This window comes from Sipha flava, unplaced genomic scaffold (assembly GCF_003268045.1).
Source record: "Sipha flava isolate LNK unplaced genomic scaffold, YSA_version1 38_pilon_pilon, whole genome shotgun sequence".
NCBI classification, from domain to species: domain Eukaryota; kingdom Metazoa; phylum Arthropoda; class Insecta; order Hemiptera; family Aphididae; genus Sipha; species Sipha flava.
This window is the reverse complement of record NW_020273099.1, coordinates 707,327-722,458: the sequence shown is the minus strand read 5'-3', so window position 1 is coordinate 722,458 and position 15,132 is coordinate 707,327. Positions and strand designations below refer to the sequence as shown.

Below are 15,132 nucleotides of genomic sequence, written 5' to 3'. Positions count from 1 at the left end.
ATTACATCGCAGACAACATTTCATAACAATAAATTAGTAACAAACTAAATTTTTTTAAACAATTAGAAAAATTAAAACAGAATACATAGTTTTTAGAATTAATCAGTTCTCATACATAATTCAATTTATACACTAAGTCTTACAAAATTTAACATACATAATAAAGTAGTTATGAGAAATAGAGTGCCAAAATTAAATTAGAAAAAATCTTAATATTATTTATATTAAAATCAATAATTAGTAATGTTATGGATTATAAATAGAAATGTTTAACCAATGGTAAAATGCAAATTTATTACTAATTGAAAATTGAATTAAAGCACTTAAACATATTCCAAGTCAGGTTTTACAAAAAGATTCAACTCTTTTTCAGTAAAATAATGAAAATCACAATAATTAAACCACACTTTCTCATTTAAATATCTAATATGAAAACAATGACACTGGATAAAATCTAAAAGATTTTGACACTTGCCACGATTATATGGGCTTTCATAACCTTTTCCATGAGGAATAAAATGTTCATATCGTGCAGCATTAATACGTTCGTTAGTAGTCATTCCAAGCCATATAATTTGATAGATTTGACATCCTAATAGCACTGATACCCACAGTGAATGTAAAATAGCATTTATCATGATCCAGCTAACCCATGAGTCTAATATAAGAACTTGCCAAATTACATTGAAAACATTATAATTATTTGTTTGTTCGTTGAATTGGTATGTCATACTTAAGAATCTTATACTACCATATATAATAAAACCACAGGCCATTAGTAAAGTTATAAGATAACCCACAAAGTGACGATGATTTGAAGCACCAATACAGTTGTTCACCCATGGACAATGATGATCAAACTTTGCCACACATCTATAAATAAAAATTAAATATAAATAATCTGTAAATAAAAACTGATTTGCTTAGCTTACCGGTTACAAATGCTACAGTGTTTTGATCTAATTGGCTTTTTAACCAAACATGTAGTGCAGAACACATCTGAACTGAATTCATAACTCTCAGCCAATTCAATGATAGCAGCATATTGATCGTTTTTAGTGTTTGGCACATAACCTGGATTACCCTTCCAGCTGTACATAAAATTGTACCACAATAGTGATGTGGTAACAAAGAATCCAACTGAACACCAGAAACTTACTACCGGTAGTATCCAAAATATCCAAGTAATGTACATCCAAAATTTTGTTGAAAAATAAACAGATACAGGTAGTGTTTTTGATACTGCTCTATATGTTCGGTTTAATTTATACATAATTAAATATCCAATTATCAAGCAACATAATTTTGCTATATATATCATATGAGAGTCCAATATAAATCCAATTACATAAAAAGTAACAGCAACAAATATGATGGATATTGTTTGTTCATTAAATTTTAGTAAAAAGTTCTTTGGTTTAATTTTGTTGTCCACAATTTCTAAAGTATTCAGGCCTATCCAAACTTCTGTTCTTGACTCGTTGATTAAATTTAAAGCTGTACATCCTATAGAATTTCTTATGGTCAATGGTGAACCTTTCATGACTAGAATACTGATAGCGGTTGGATTCCGACTTATCAAGGCCCAATGCAATGGGGTATTTCTATGGACATCATCTTGTATAGACATAGAAGCACCTAAAGTTATTAAAAGTTTTGTTGGGTCCAGCCCTAATGATTTGAATGAACTCCACATGAGTGCCGTCATTCCATTTTTATCTCTTAAGTCGACATCTACACCTCTAGCAATCAAATATGCTGCGATTGCTGTAAAGCCAAAGTGTGCAGCAATATGTAAGCAGGTGCGACCTTCGATATCATAAAAACATGGATCAGCACCTTTATTCATTAACAAAACTACTGCAGATAAATGGCCTTGCCTAGTGGCCCAATGTAATGGGGTTGCTCGTAAATCTCCACCTACAGCATCTACAATCGCGCCTTTAGAAATATAATACTTAATTAAATCTAACTTATTGTTGATAGCAGCCCAATGTAAGAGATAGATATTTTGAGGATCTGGAGTGTTGACATCGTAACCACTTTCTATGATTTCTATGCACCTGTTTAGTAGTCCATGCTGAGTGGCTTTGACAATGTCGAAGTTTTTCGCTTCTTCATCTGATATGTTAGGTTTTCTTGTATTGGGAGGTTTTTTGGTGAATAAAGGTACAGTATCCACAGTGGTTTTGGCCGAAGATATGGCACCACAACCGTCTTGAATGAGACTGAAGTGACCACATGACGAATGCATTGTGTCGTTCTGTAAAATGTTTACAGTAAAATACCACGTTAATAGTTTTTTTTAATTTTTTTAGCAATCACTCACACTAGGTTTAATAAGTATCGGTATGTTATTAGCAATGAATGCTTACTCACCAAGTGAATTTATGTTTCATACATATTATCGTGTTGTAACTGTTGTTAGTGCTCGAAATATCGGGCGCTACCCCCGCTCGACAACGATAGTTTTTATCCGCTCGTTGGTTCACGCATTTGCCGCAACGGTCGCGTTTCACCCGCAATAACCATGCAATAACAATAATAATAATATGTTTAAGGCGTTATACGCGGACGGGATAAATATTAAGATGCGACGAACGACCGAGATACTAGACCCGACTGATCCCATTTTTTGAACGGAACACGAGCTGCGAAACTGATAATTATGTTGTGCTGATAAGGCAGATCGCGATGCGTCGGAACCGTGGTTACCGTCGAGAGGGCGCGCGTAATATTGATCGTTACGTAGCCCTGACCCAATTTCGGAAGCGCGGCATTTTCGTCTCCGCTATGCAACACTCAACCCCAATCGCTTGACAAACGTAATCATATTCACACATGGGCACCGATCACATGTATAGTACTATGCACTGTTTTTGTTGTAATAGTAGTAGTAATAGTAGTAGTAGTACGTGCCGCATACTAGTGAGTAACGGGTAGTACTTGTAGTAGCGGTAAAACATTTAAAGTAATACACTGGTACAGGGTTGGCAAATCCATGGCACACAAAAAGTTTATCCAAATCATAAGAATAGGCATTGGCTGTTTTAATAATTTTTTTTAAACCTACTCACGCGAGTTATTTATTTTAAAAATTAATTTTATTGAATCCGAATTAAGAAACCTTGCGCACGAAGAGTGTGGAATGTGCCCAGGTCACCCCCCCCCCCCTCAATATGATGTAAATGGCTCCCTATAATTTAAGTCTTAAAGTAAGAGGCCCGTATTTTAACTGATGTTACTCACATTTAATATCATTTATTCTAAAATATTTGGTAAAAACACCTTTGTTTTGTAATAGAAAAAATAAAACTGAATTTTCTAAATTTTTGTGTATAAACTTATTATGATAATGTAACATCTACAGTTGACTAAAAAAATACAAACTATAAATAATTGAAACTATCTGAGAAAAATATACGAGATTCCAGGAAAACATATTCATTGGAACTAATATTAAATAATATTTATAATTTATTTATTTGACTACAATATTAAATTATTAATTAATATTTATTAAATATACCTACACGTTTTGTTGAGATAGGGACCAAAAGTATTGTAGGCACTCCCTGAAATACAGGTCTGTGCACGCCTATGAAATCGACCAACGCATGAATGGAAACAATGCACTGTACACATTGAAAGTTACAAATAAGAAATCGAATATAAACTGATTGATATCAAGTGTACATCGACAAAAATTACATCAAGCAAATTAATTAATATTTAAGTTATGTTATTTTCATAAGTTAAGTTTCCATTTTATATACTAAATAAATATAATAAATACATTTAAATTAATAAATACTTGTATAATATTTCTCGTAATTTAATGACACGCATGAAAACTTAAAATAAAACACGTAATTCTAGCACAGTACGTAGGAAAACTTGGCGCTCCCGCATCAGTAAAATAGTAACAGTATTACAATGGTTAATAAAAACTATAGTTAAAAAAGTATATAGATCTCCTGCTATCTGTTTGTACATCGATAAACAATAGCTACAGTTTTCGAAATATCAATGTTGTGAACATGATTAAAGACAAATCAGGATTCGTAAATCTGCACGTTTAATCTCGATACACGGATAACGGATTAATGTAGGTACTGATAAGTAATAAACCACTCGATAAATTGTTTGGTAACTATTTAAGTTAGTCGGAATTTTTTTCTCATATAGTATATCTTCAATTTCTTCCGACTATACATAGCACCTATGGAAAAGCAGTATTATTGCAAAGATTGGTATTTTATTACAATGTATGAGATGAACAGAGACTACTACAGATACATAGTGTTTAGTACTTATTTAATTTTAAAATATGAACCATGCAAAAGTAAAACTTTATAAGATTGAACATTATAAGTATCTAAATTATTTTGAATTCTGAAGAATTATCCATCGGTTTTTCGTAAACGTTACGTATGGATTATCACAATACAATTTGTTTTTTTATTTATGGTCCAAACCTTGAAATACAAAAATCAGTAACGGCTCGTAGTAAATATTCTGGGGAGACTTAAATTATTTAACCTAAACTCCATACAACAACGAACAAGAAACTCTTTTATTGGAAAATTAATTATACTTAATACTTAATTTAATATTTAGTTAATCTTTTTAACTTAATTTAATACTAAATTTTCTTATCAATTAATTCAATTCTGCGATCTTTTTTTACCTGCGAACCAGTAGTGTAGCCAAAAATCTCTCAAGGGAAGGTCCCACCAAAAATAACACCTTTTACACACATCCGATCCGGGTCCGTTCCGAGTCCTATCCACCAGGGCATCCGTATACTCGGAAATATAAACTTGTTGTTTTCCATTGCATATGTTCACACATGTCCGATCCGAATCCGATCTAACTTTTCCGATCTCTATCCTACGAAAAAAATATTGTCAATGACCGATTGTCGTTCGAGCTTGGTCGGTTTTTGACGAAATAATTCCAGATCGGCATGTATCAACACGTGTCGATTGGTGTGTTCAGCATATTACGAAATAACCTACGTTTTTTGTCAATATTAATTTTATCATACGACACTGCCAAGTACATTTTATCATAGACAATGAAAAATTAATTAAACTAATAAGAAGTCCTATTGAATTGTGCGACTTGAATAATTCTAAGTATAGTTATAGTACTCGGAAAGAAAAACTATTGAAAGGAATTGGAAAATAATTGAATCAAACGGGTAAAAAAATATGTTTTAATTATGTTATTTTATATTTTACTTGAAATAACATGATCATGATTATATGAATTGAATGTATATATATGCTAATTATATTATTAATACTATTATAACTATAAAGCAACTATTAAGTAAAAATGCTATTACAATTAATTCTTCGTCGCTAAATTCAGTTATGATAAAAATTAGAATGCAAAACGACTAGATCAAAATTTGTTTCATTCGAAAACAACATATGAACTGTTTAAAAATAGGTAAAATAATGAACTCGGCTCGGATATAAGTGAAAGGACCTTCATACATTCAAATCAACTGGAATATATAATTATTAAATTATCGAGAAATAGTATTATATATATATATATATATATATAGATAATATAAATGTTCTTCTGGACTATGAAAACTAACATTATCATGTTTGGTTTATCTATAACAAATATAAGATATTTTAATATCAATATTTACAATAGAAGCTAATTTAGAAACATTTTTCATTAATTTTTTGAAAGAGTTATCGGCGTCTTTTGAAATATTTTGTGAGGCATTTTTTTACTTGTATTACGTTAGCCAAAACATTACATACGTATTGTTGCTTATTTTGTAAAATTTTGCTCAGATAGAAAGTATAAGAAAAAGGAACTTTTCGATATTTACAACTCGTTATCGCAAGACAATGTGTTTGTTATTTTTATTTTCGTTTGCAAATAACAAAATCATTATTTTGTCTTACATTATATGATATAATACGAGTAGATATTATTGTAATCAAATGTATTACACGGATAAAGAAGGGCCGAGCTCCTCAGGCCTTCCCTAAATACACCACTGTTGCGAACTTGCAAATAAACGCAGATGACGGCGTACAGCGACTAACGACATATTAGTTATGACTGCGCGGAGACAGGAAAATTAGGTTACAACTCGTTTATGCACATTTACCTTTTTTACAACCCGTTTGCGCAAAAATGCACAACTCAATTGCGCACACATATTTTGGCTACCTGTGACGAAAATCCCTAGTGCTAGAACTCGTTTGCTTATTATCATTGATTATCTTACTCCTCATTTATTAACAATAACACACGCAGGACGTTTTTTATTAGTGCATCTAAAATTTGAACATTCACTCATTAAAACACGGTATTCATTAAGTTTATAATTATCAGTATTAAAACATCGTTTTCCTCACCGAGATTCTAAAGTATTAGAAATTTCTACGCCATGTTAAAGTGTACGTCGTCAACACACAAGTCACCACTGTACCATCCATATTCATAGGCCATACATACTACCATACCTACTTACTAAAAGTTGTTTGGCAAATTCAAATTAATATAACCTACAGTCTACACCAGGGGTCGGCAATAGGCGGCCCGCAGGCTATGTCCGGCCCGGGGAAGGGAAATGACTGGACCGCCAAAAATATTTTTCTAGTTCTCCACTCGTTATAGAAATATGGAGTATAGATAGATAGAATATATAATATAAAGACGACATTTTTATATATTTTGAAATTACAATAGCGTTCATCGTTTTTAATTTGTCATAAAATGTGTTTTCATTACAAAAATAATAACATTCGTTTTTCTTGGCCCTCAACATTTTTTTTTAAAAACTATCTGGACCGCCATAGAAATTAATTGCTGACCCCTGGTCTACACAGTCGATTATAAGATAATATTAAGGTAATATATTTGATAATTTGTACTGCATTTTGTGACGATATATGTAAACACGTGTCATGTATTGAATGTGTCGTGCGTAAACGAGTTACCTATTTTCAGGTAAACGACTGATTTCGTAGTGCGCAAACGAGTCGTCGATTTTCAGGTAAAAAATGTTGAATGTGCATAAACGAGTTGCAACGGGGAAATTATTGTCCTAAACCCAGTTTCAATAACGTCTATAATACGTGGCTTATTCTCCTCGGCCACCTCCGTCTAACAAGCCAAACCATTACATGTTACGATTGTACCTGTCAGGTGTCAGTTTCACCGAAACGACAACCATCGAAGAATGATCAAAATATTATTTCTATCGAAATAACTATTTATAGGTTTTAGATTTACATTATATAATTAATTCCGTTGTAGTGTACTTAATAATATACTGCAAACTGCAGTACATGTATATAAAATATAGATATAATAATAATAATAAAAAATAAATAAATATTGTTTACCTGTGGAATGTATACCTCACAAAATATTTTTTTTAAAAAGTGATAGATATGAAAAACTAAAACTATATTAATTTAATTCAAACAAAATTTTGTGCTGACGTAACCATCAGTTAACTTCAAACAAAACACTTGTTAAATAGGTTAAGTTATTGAAAGGTACCCTTTATCTACCTGTTTCTTTTTTTATTTTATTTTTTTCACTTTCACATAATATGAACGTAAAATTAAAAATTAAAAAAAAAATAGCACATTGTTAATATTTTACTTTATATATTTTACTCTACTACTATGACTCATAATTCAAATGTAAATAAATCGTTCTAATTGTTTAAATAAAAGCGATGTTGGCAATAATGCTTTATTTTCAAATGTATAATTTTAATTTAACTATACAAGTATATTTTAAGTTACATTGTTAATTATAACTTATAGGTATTCAGATTTCAGATTTTTGCAACAAAATAAAAAATACCAGAAATTTTTCTACTATTTTTTTTAATCGTAAGTTAAATCATAACTAACTGTTTACAATAACATTGCTAACAAGCAGCTAAAAATGCTTTATTGCATTATTTTTATTAAACTCGTCTGAAAAAAAATTAAAGTGCCTAACGATTTAATTTGTTAATTTATACGATTACCTAAAAAATCTCTGCTTTATTTTAACAAATACAATATTTAGTATTAAACTTTAACTTAAATGAACACGGGTCACATTTTTAAAAAACAACTTTTAAGTATAGTCATCATATACATAAATACGTTAAATAAAACACAAATTCAATTGCAATTTCAATTGCTCTATCTTTAATACAATAAAATGTTTATGAATAATAATGCAAATACACGTACTCATCTTGAACGATGAGACGCAGTAACATTTAAAGTGGGGGGGGAGATAATTTAACGATACAACAAAATGCAGTATTCATGTTATAAGAGTATACGTATATTAGTATACATCTCTCTAATATCGCACTTCCCGTACCATTTTTTAACGGCAATATATGTATAATCGATTATTATTTACAATAAAATAAAAGTTGAACATCAAAAACGCATATTCACATGTGTAGTAAAACGTCCTATTGATCGCACCCGTACCTTATACCTAACCATCCCTAACCCTCTTTGAAAAGCACACATGCACATACGCATTAGATTGAACCAGTGAGGTAAGCCAATATGCTGTGTTCCGGCCAATTCTTATGAACCAATTATTACAAAAGTTTCTTGGTGGAAAAATGGCAAAGTTTCATGCCAGTCTGCCAACTTTGCGTACGGCCGCAGTATTACAATTTCGTATACACATACATATTATAAATTTATTCGTACAGCCGGTATTTGATAAAATACAAACAGGGTACTTGGTCAAGTGAAATTTAAGTATAAAATATTATCAGTGCTCGACTTGGCAAAATTAAACTCTATTTACTTTTAAAAAAAAGAGCGCCCCCAAAAATTGTTAAGCGTTATAATTATAACATAGTAATAGTAGAGGGACGCTAAAATTTCTAAAAATTAGTTGGGGTACTAACCATCCCCCTGCGTCAATATGACGCGCACATACGTAACGGAAAAATATATAAGGTGCACGTCGCGACTCTTCGGTTTTAATTGATGGACCGTGCAGCTTTTGAATGAAGTTCGCTCTCCCCATTCTTCAGCGCACACGCACGTATTGTACCGGTCTCGTTTTCCGTTGACCCATATTTCCCGTGCGCTGTGCAGAGTATACCATGTACTACGCGCAATCCTCGTACTACATACTACTATACTATCGTATACTATAAACGCTCAACCCGCACCCTACTACCCCCTTAAGTGTACTCGTGTGTACGGTATACACAGGCATATTACATTAGATTCGCATATTATACGCATGGGTCCAAGTACTTTATGCAGACATCGCCGCCAACATTAAAGCGAAATCGCGTATTACATAATCCCTAGTAGATCCACCGGGGGAGGGAGGTTTAAGACCTTCCAAAATCAGGAAACATATATATTAAAAATCAATTATTTTATAAATTTAAAAAATAATAATTTGTATTTCTATTCATACAAGAAAATAGTAGTCTTAGATTTAAATTAATGTATTATATTGCTTACTATTATCTCAATTCATTATCAATCATTGACTGCAATGTTATAAAAATATCCCAAGGGAAAACATTTTTCAACCCCCTCCTCCTTAAAAGAAAATTCTGGATCCGTCACTGTAAAATATTCAAATATATATATATGTGTGCGTGTGTGTGTGTCTGTGTCTGTGTTCGTCCGAGAATCGTATTGAACGAGAATGCTTATATATATGCGTGTACAACAGAGTCGATGTATACATAATACGTGTGCACACTGTATACGTAGGATAAACGCGCGGAATAATAATAATATATTGTACGTATACGATAAATACCGTGCAAGTATCGTATCCGTGTACGCAAGCGTAGACCCCAAATAAAACGGAGCACTTTCAGATGGGCGTCCTGGAAAAATCATTTTTCCACGGCGCGTACACGTTCCCCGGCGACAGGGCGATGGCCAAACGTTTTACATTTTATCCGAGTTCGGAATTAATTCGCCGTTAAAAACAAAAACGAATTTAATAATATAATAAATATTATATTTAACTAACCTCTCCGTAATACACTCGAATACGATTGAATAAAATATCACAAATGTGTGACAGGGACTCGAGTTCAGGATGCTTCTTCATATCAAGAAAGGTTAGTGATACTAATCGTTTTCATATACAAACTTCATCGTGCCACAAACAAATGCCGATTTTGTTATTTTTATAATAGTGATAATGTCTAAAGAACCCACAATATTGACGAATAAAAATCATAAGAAATCATTATAAGAGTTTACATATTTGTACGGTATTTTATACCACAAGTGTATAATCAAACAAAATAAAATGGGGTCAAATAATACTGCCTTCTAATCCACCCCAGTATAGTACCTTTAATTATTAATTGATTTCATTGAATTTAAATACATACTAATCGATTATTTTCGTTTACCCAAAAATTATTAATTTATAACAACTTGATACGAATGAGCGGAAATCAATAATCATAGTTTTGCACTAATGTCTATAAAAATAATTTTTAAATACCTATACGAATACTGTAATCAATTATTACTTGTTTAGGGTCGTGATCGAACTCAAGACTTGTCGACAACATCTAGACATGGACAACAGCCATTACCAACTGGAACAAAAACTAAAGATGCACTGCCAGTTGTGTTACAAAGCGATTTTAGAAAAGTAATTTTGTTTATATAACAAACATGTACTTATATAGAACTATTCTAATATATTTTACTTATAGTTGAGTGGAATCAGTAAAGAAGATTTCCGATTGATAGATACCATTGAAAACGATTATGATGCAACTACAGCAGCAGCACTCGACGCTGTTCAACGTAGAGGTGAAATGGTTGTCCGAATATTGGACCCAAGAATTCATCTCACTAAAACTGCTACTGATGCGGCTAAAAAATTTCTCATGCTTCAAGTGAGTAAATATTTCGATTATTAAATCAACAACTCCTTGATATATATGCACTTTACATGGTCTTAATTGGATTTCAGGATTCCAATCATATAGTAAATCTTGTTGAGATAATAAAGAGACCTGGACAAACCTTAGGATTGTATATTCGAGAAGGGAACGGTATTAATCGCCATGATGGCCTATTTATTTCTAGACTAGCTCTCGAGTCGGCAGTATATAACAGTGGATGTATACAGGTATATATAATAACTAGAAAAATTATATATACACATTATACCGTGGCACGTGTATATAATTTTATCATTTAGGTTGGCGACGAAGTGTTGGCAGTTAACTTAGTGGACGTTACTCGTAAAGCTGTAGACGAGGTTGTGATCATTATGTCAATACCCAGAAGACTTGTGTTAGCTTTGAGGCAAACAAGAGGAATTCATCGAAATACTGCCAATGCATCGTTAGCTTCTGCAATGCCTAGTCATCAACCTCCGGTCGTAGTAATCAAAAAGGATATCAGTAGAGAATCAGATGATCAACACGATGACGATGATGATGACTTGCATATGAAATCATATATGACTACGGGGTATGTAAATTAAATAATCATTGTATAATGCAATAAATATTTAAATAACTTAAATTATAAATGTTGAATAAAAATCAATTTTAAAAACAACCAATTAAAATGCTTAATACGTATTTATCCAAAATAAAATCATATAATTTAGTAGATTTATTTAAAATAATTAACTTAAATCTATATTTATATTAATTTTTTCATCGACTCTTATAAGATTATTCATATTAAGTGGTTAATTGTATACAGTGTATTATTTTATGGTTTTTAAATTTATTAGGCGAGTAAATCAAAGAAATAAAGAAAATATACATGAACAACGTCAAAGAGAATCTAGAGGGCGATCACAATCTCAACTTGCATTAGATTCAAATGGTGATGTTTCAGGAGATTTATTTTACAACTCAAGACCACCTGAATCTAGAAGACAAGCGTCTACTGTGTGTTTATATTTTATCTGAAATTAAATAATTAACTACATTTTTAAACCACTTAATTTTAACTGTTATATTTTGTATAGTTGGATCGACGTAATAATTGGTCATATCAACCTCCTCACCCCCCAGTTTCCAATGAATCATCAAAACCACAACACTTTCAACCATTCGACAAAGCATATCCTAAAACTTTAGAATCGTTGGCCGAAAAAGTACATCCATTTTGTCCGGGTGGTCAGTCTTCATCCGGCAGAAGAATGTCGGCGACAACTACACAACAACAATATCGTCGTAATAATATCCCTAGATCTGGTTCGGACCAATATCTACCTAGATCTGAATATGATTATGGAAGCAGTGAGTTTTTTAAAACGGTTGATCATACTCAGCTCATGCAAATTATATTAAAGCTAAGTTCACATGGAAAGCGTTAAACGCGCGTTTTTAGTCAGTGTTCACATGAATTACAGATTTTGCGCGTTAAGCGCGCGTTTAAATTATAGTAATAACTATAAATAGTAACTATAGTCAGTCGTATTTTAAATTATTTTTATTATTTTATTTAAGTAATCACGACTGGTCATATCCCCTAATCGAGGGCCTTTTTTCGATTTCATCGATGAAAAAATCATTATTGAATTCTTCCATTGTTGACGAAAAAAGGACGTAACGCCTTGATATACACGTTCCAACTGAACACATCAATACAAACCTGTACAATGTTCATACGCGCGTTAACTTGCGCTGACGCGGGTTGACAGGTTTTTTACGTTATCGCGCGTTGCCATCCAACGAGCGTTATCACGTGTACAGTTAATAGCAATTAATAGTAATTGTAAACTCGCGTTTAATGCTCTCCATGTGAACCTACCCTAATAAACCACTTCGTTTTAGGACCCTATCGACAATCGCAAACACTGATGAGATCTGGTCTTAGAAGTAGCACTGGTGCTGGATCCAGTACACGCTTAGTTTCACAATACTCTCAAGGTTCTTCTAGAACCTTACCAAGACATTTAGATTACGCATCAGATACGGAAGCAACGAAAGTAACTTCTACTTCCCCTTACTACTATAGAGGGTCTTCACAGATATCAGGTTTAAAATAAATATATAATAAATATTAATAAATAGATAGTCTTAAGCCATTTTTATATCTACAGGAGTTTCAAATTTATCACGATTAGGAAGTGCTACGATATCTAGGAGTAACTCTTTAAGGTCTAATTCACTGCCAAGAGACATACGTACACCACGAACCCCACTTTCTTCTCTTAATACAAGGTATACAAATATTATGAATTATTATGTTGAAAATAACGTAAAAAATAAATTGGGCAATAAATAGTAGATTTTTTTTTTTAACGATGAATTATATATTTTCTTAATAGCTTGAGAGGTAGTTTAAGGCGGTATAACACACAAGATAATCCGAAGACATCGTCTTCGGTATTAAGTGATCACGAAGACAGTGATGGTAATCTTAGTGCTCCTGAATTTCAAATGCGTCGCAAAAATCGATTAGTCAGCTCCCCGAGTGTATTTACAGCTGATGAATATAGAGCATGGATGAGCAGAGCACCGTCCACAAGTGCTATATATGATCGTATACGTAACGTTTGTGATCCATCACTAAAACAACAAAAAGTACAAAGATTCACATTTAGCGCTGAAAACTTACCAGAAAGAACTAGACATTCAGAGTTGATGAGCTATTCAGGTACTAATGCAGATCTAAGACCATTTAGAGGTCTTGGATCGCCAGCATTACCATCAGCTACTACATCAACATTAGACAGACATACCAGAACATCTTCTTTAAGAAGAATTCGACATCTATTAGAACTCGAAGCAAAACATTTAGGTCGGCGCAGTCCGTCGACAACTTCAGACTTACAAGCCGATAGAGCTAGAGTATTGGAAATTAATCCAGCTGGTAAATAATAATTTGTGAAATTATATTTGTTGTAATGACATTTTATACTATTATTTTATTTATTTAGAGTTTTTAAAATACAAATTTGAAAAGTCTACCGTTGACAATGCTCCACCTATTAGTGGCTTATTATGGGTGCATCTATTAGCTGGTAGAGGCCTCAGAGCAGCTTCCACCACTGTTTTATCTGGCCAGTCGACAAATGGTTAGTACAATAATTTTAAACAGCACAAAAAATAAAATAATAACAAATAAAAATAAAAATACTTTAATAATTTCAGTTATGGCACCAGCTGGAAGCTCAAGAGACTTATACTGCGTCTTAGAATGTGATCGTGTACACAAAGCTAGAACTGTAGTGCGTACTGGAGATCTTGTTTTTGACTGGGATGAAACATTCGAATTGGACTTACTGTCAAATAAAGAATTAGACTTTTTAATATACTCATGGGACCAACAATACAGACACAAGCTCTGTTACAAAGGATCTGTACATTTGGCGTCTTTAGTTAGAGATAGTCCTGTACATCAATTAGCATTAAAAATTGAACCTCGAGGAACATTATATTTACGGTTAAGACACACCGATCCTTATCAAACTTTCATAAGAAAAACTATAAGAACTTCAACCACTCTACCACCAAGAACCAAAACTGCAGGCCTTTTTGGTATGTAAAATACATTTTACACATTTTACATATGTCGACTATAGAAATTATTTTTTAATGAATTTTGAATTGCGTTTTAAAATAAAGGTATTGATCTCGAGTCGGTGGTTACTCGGGAAAGCGGCACAATCTCTAGTTCCTTATCTTCATTAGCACAAGCACCAGCAACAGCGTCTGTACCAGTAATTGTTCGAAGGTGTATTGAAGAAGTTGAACGAAGGGGCTTAGACATTATTGGCCTTTATCGGCTGTGTGGATCTGCTTCTAAAAAACGGATTCTTCGAGAAGCTTTTGAACGCAATCCAAGAACGGTGGATTTATCGCCAGATAATGTTCCTGATATTAACGTAATCACAGGTAATTACAGCAACAATTAAATTTTATAAACATAATTTCTCAAATACTTTTTAATTTTAGGTGTTCTAAAAGACTATTTAAGAGAACTTCCAGAACCACTTTTCACACGCTGTTTGTACCAAATGCTTCTCGATGCTTTAACTGTATTATTGCCTGATGATCCACAGGCAAATGCCAAGTTAATGTTATCGATTTTAGATTGTTTGCCAAAGTTGAATAGAGTATGACATACTTATTTTAAT

At 32.4% G+C, this 15,132-nt stretch overlaps 2 protein-coding genes across 4 annotated transcripts in view; one reads left to right on the top strand and one right to left on the bottom strand.

The window, feature by feature from the left end:
- LOC112688455 (rho GTPase-activating protein 100F-like) overlaps positions 1–15,132 on the top strand; it is a 38,936-nt gene that overhangs the window by 22,270 nt on the left and 1,534 nt on the right. For 2 of the 3 annotated variants that reach the window (XM_025561635.1, XM_025561637.1), the window contains exons 2-14: positions 10,552–10,668; positions 10,733–10,918; positions 10,996–11,154; positions 11,227–11,501; positions 11,773–11,932; positions 12,013–12,286; positions 12,824–13,027; positions 13,093–13,213; positions 13,321–13,865; positions 13,933–14,070; positions 14,147–14,533; positions 14,621–14,890; positions 14,951–15,111. In XM_025561635.1, the coding sequence (XP_025417420.1) occupies positions 10,552–10,668; positions 10,733–10,918; positions 10,996–11,154; positions 11,227–11,501; positions 11,773–11,932; positions 12,013–12,286; positions 12,824–13,027; positions 13,093–13,213; positions 13,321–13,865; positions 13,933–14,070; positions 14,147–14,533; positions 14,621–14,890; positions 14,951–15,111 (2,997 nt within the window). Of the gene's footprint in view, positions 1–9,881; positions 10,121–10,551; positions 10,669–10,732; positions 10,919–10,995; positions 11,155–11,226; positions 11,502–11,772; positions 11,933–12,012; positions 12,287–12,823; positions 13,028–13,092; positions 13,214–13,320; positions 13,866–13,932; positions 14,071–14,146; positions 14,534–14,620; positions 14,891–14,950; positions 15,112–15,132 lie in introns of those variants that run through there. The other variant, XM_025561636.1, reaches the window with a different exon arrangement.
- LOC112688456 (palmitoyltransferase Hip14) lies at positions 193–2,965 on the bottom strand. The gene is made up of 3 exons (XM_025561638.1): positions 2,380–2,965; positions 933–2,263; positions 193–873 (listed from the first exon to the last, which is right to left on the bottom strand). The coding sequence occupies exons 2-3, from the start codon at positions 2,252–2,254 to the stop codon at positions 324–326; spliced, it is 1,872 nt and encodes a 623-aa protein (XP_025417423.1). The 5' UTR covers positions 2,255–2,263; positions 2,380–2,965; the 3' UTR covers positions 193–323.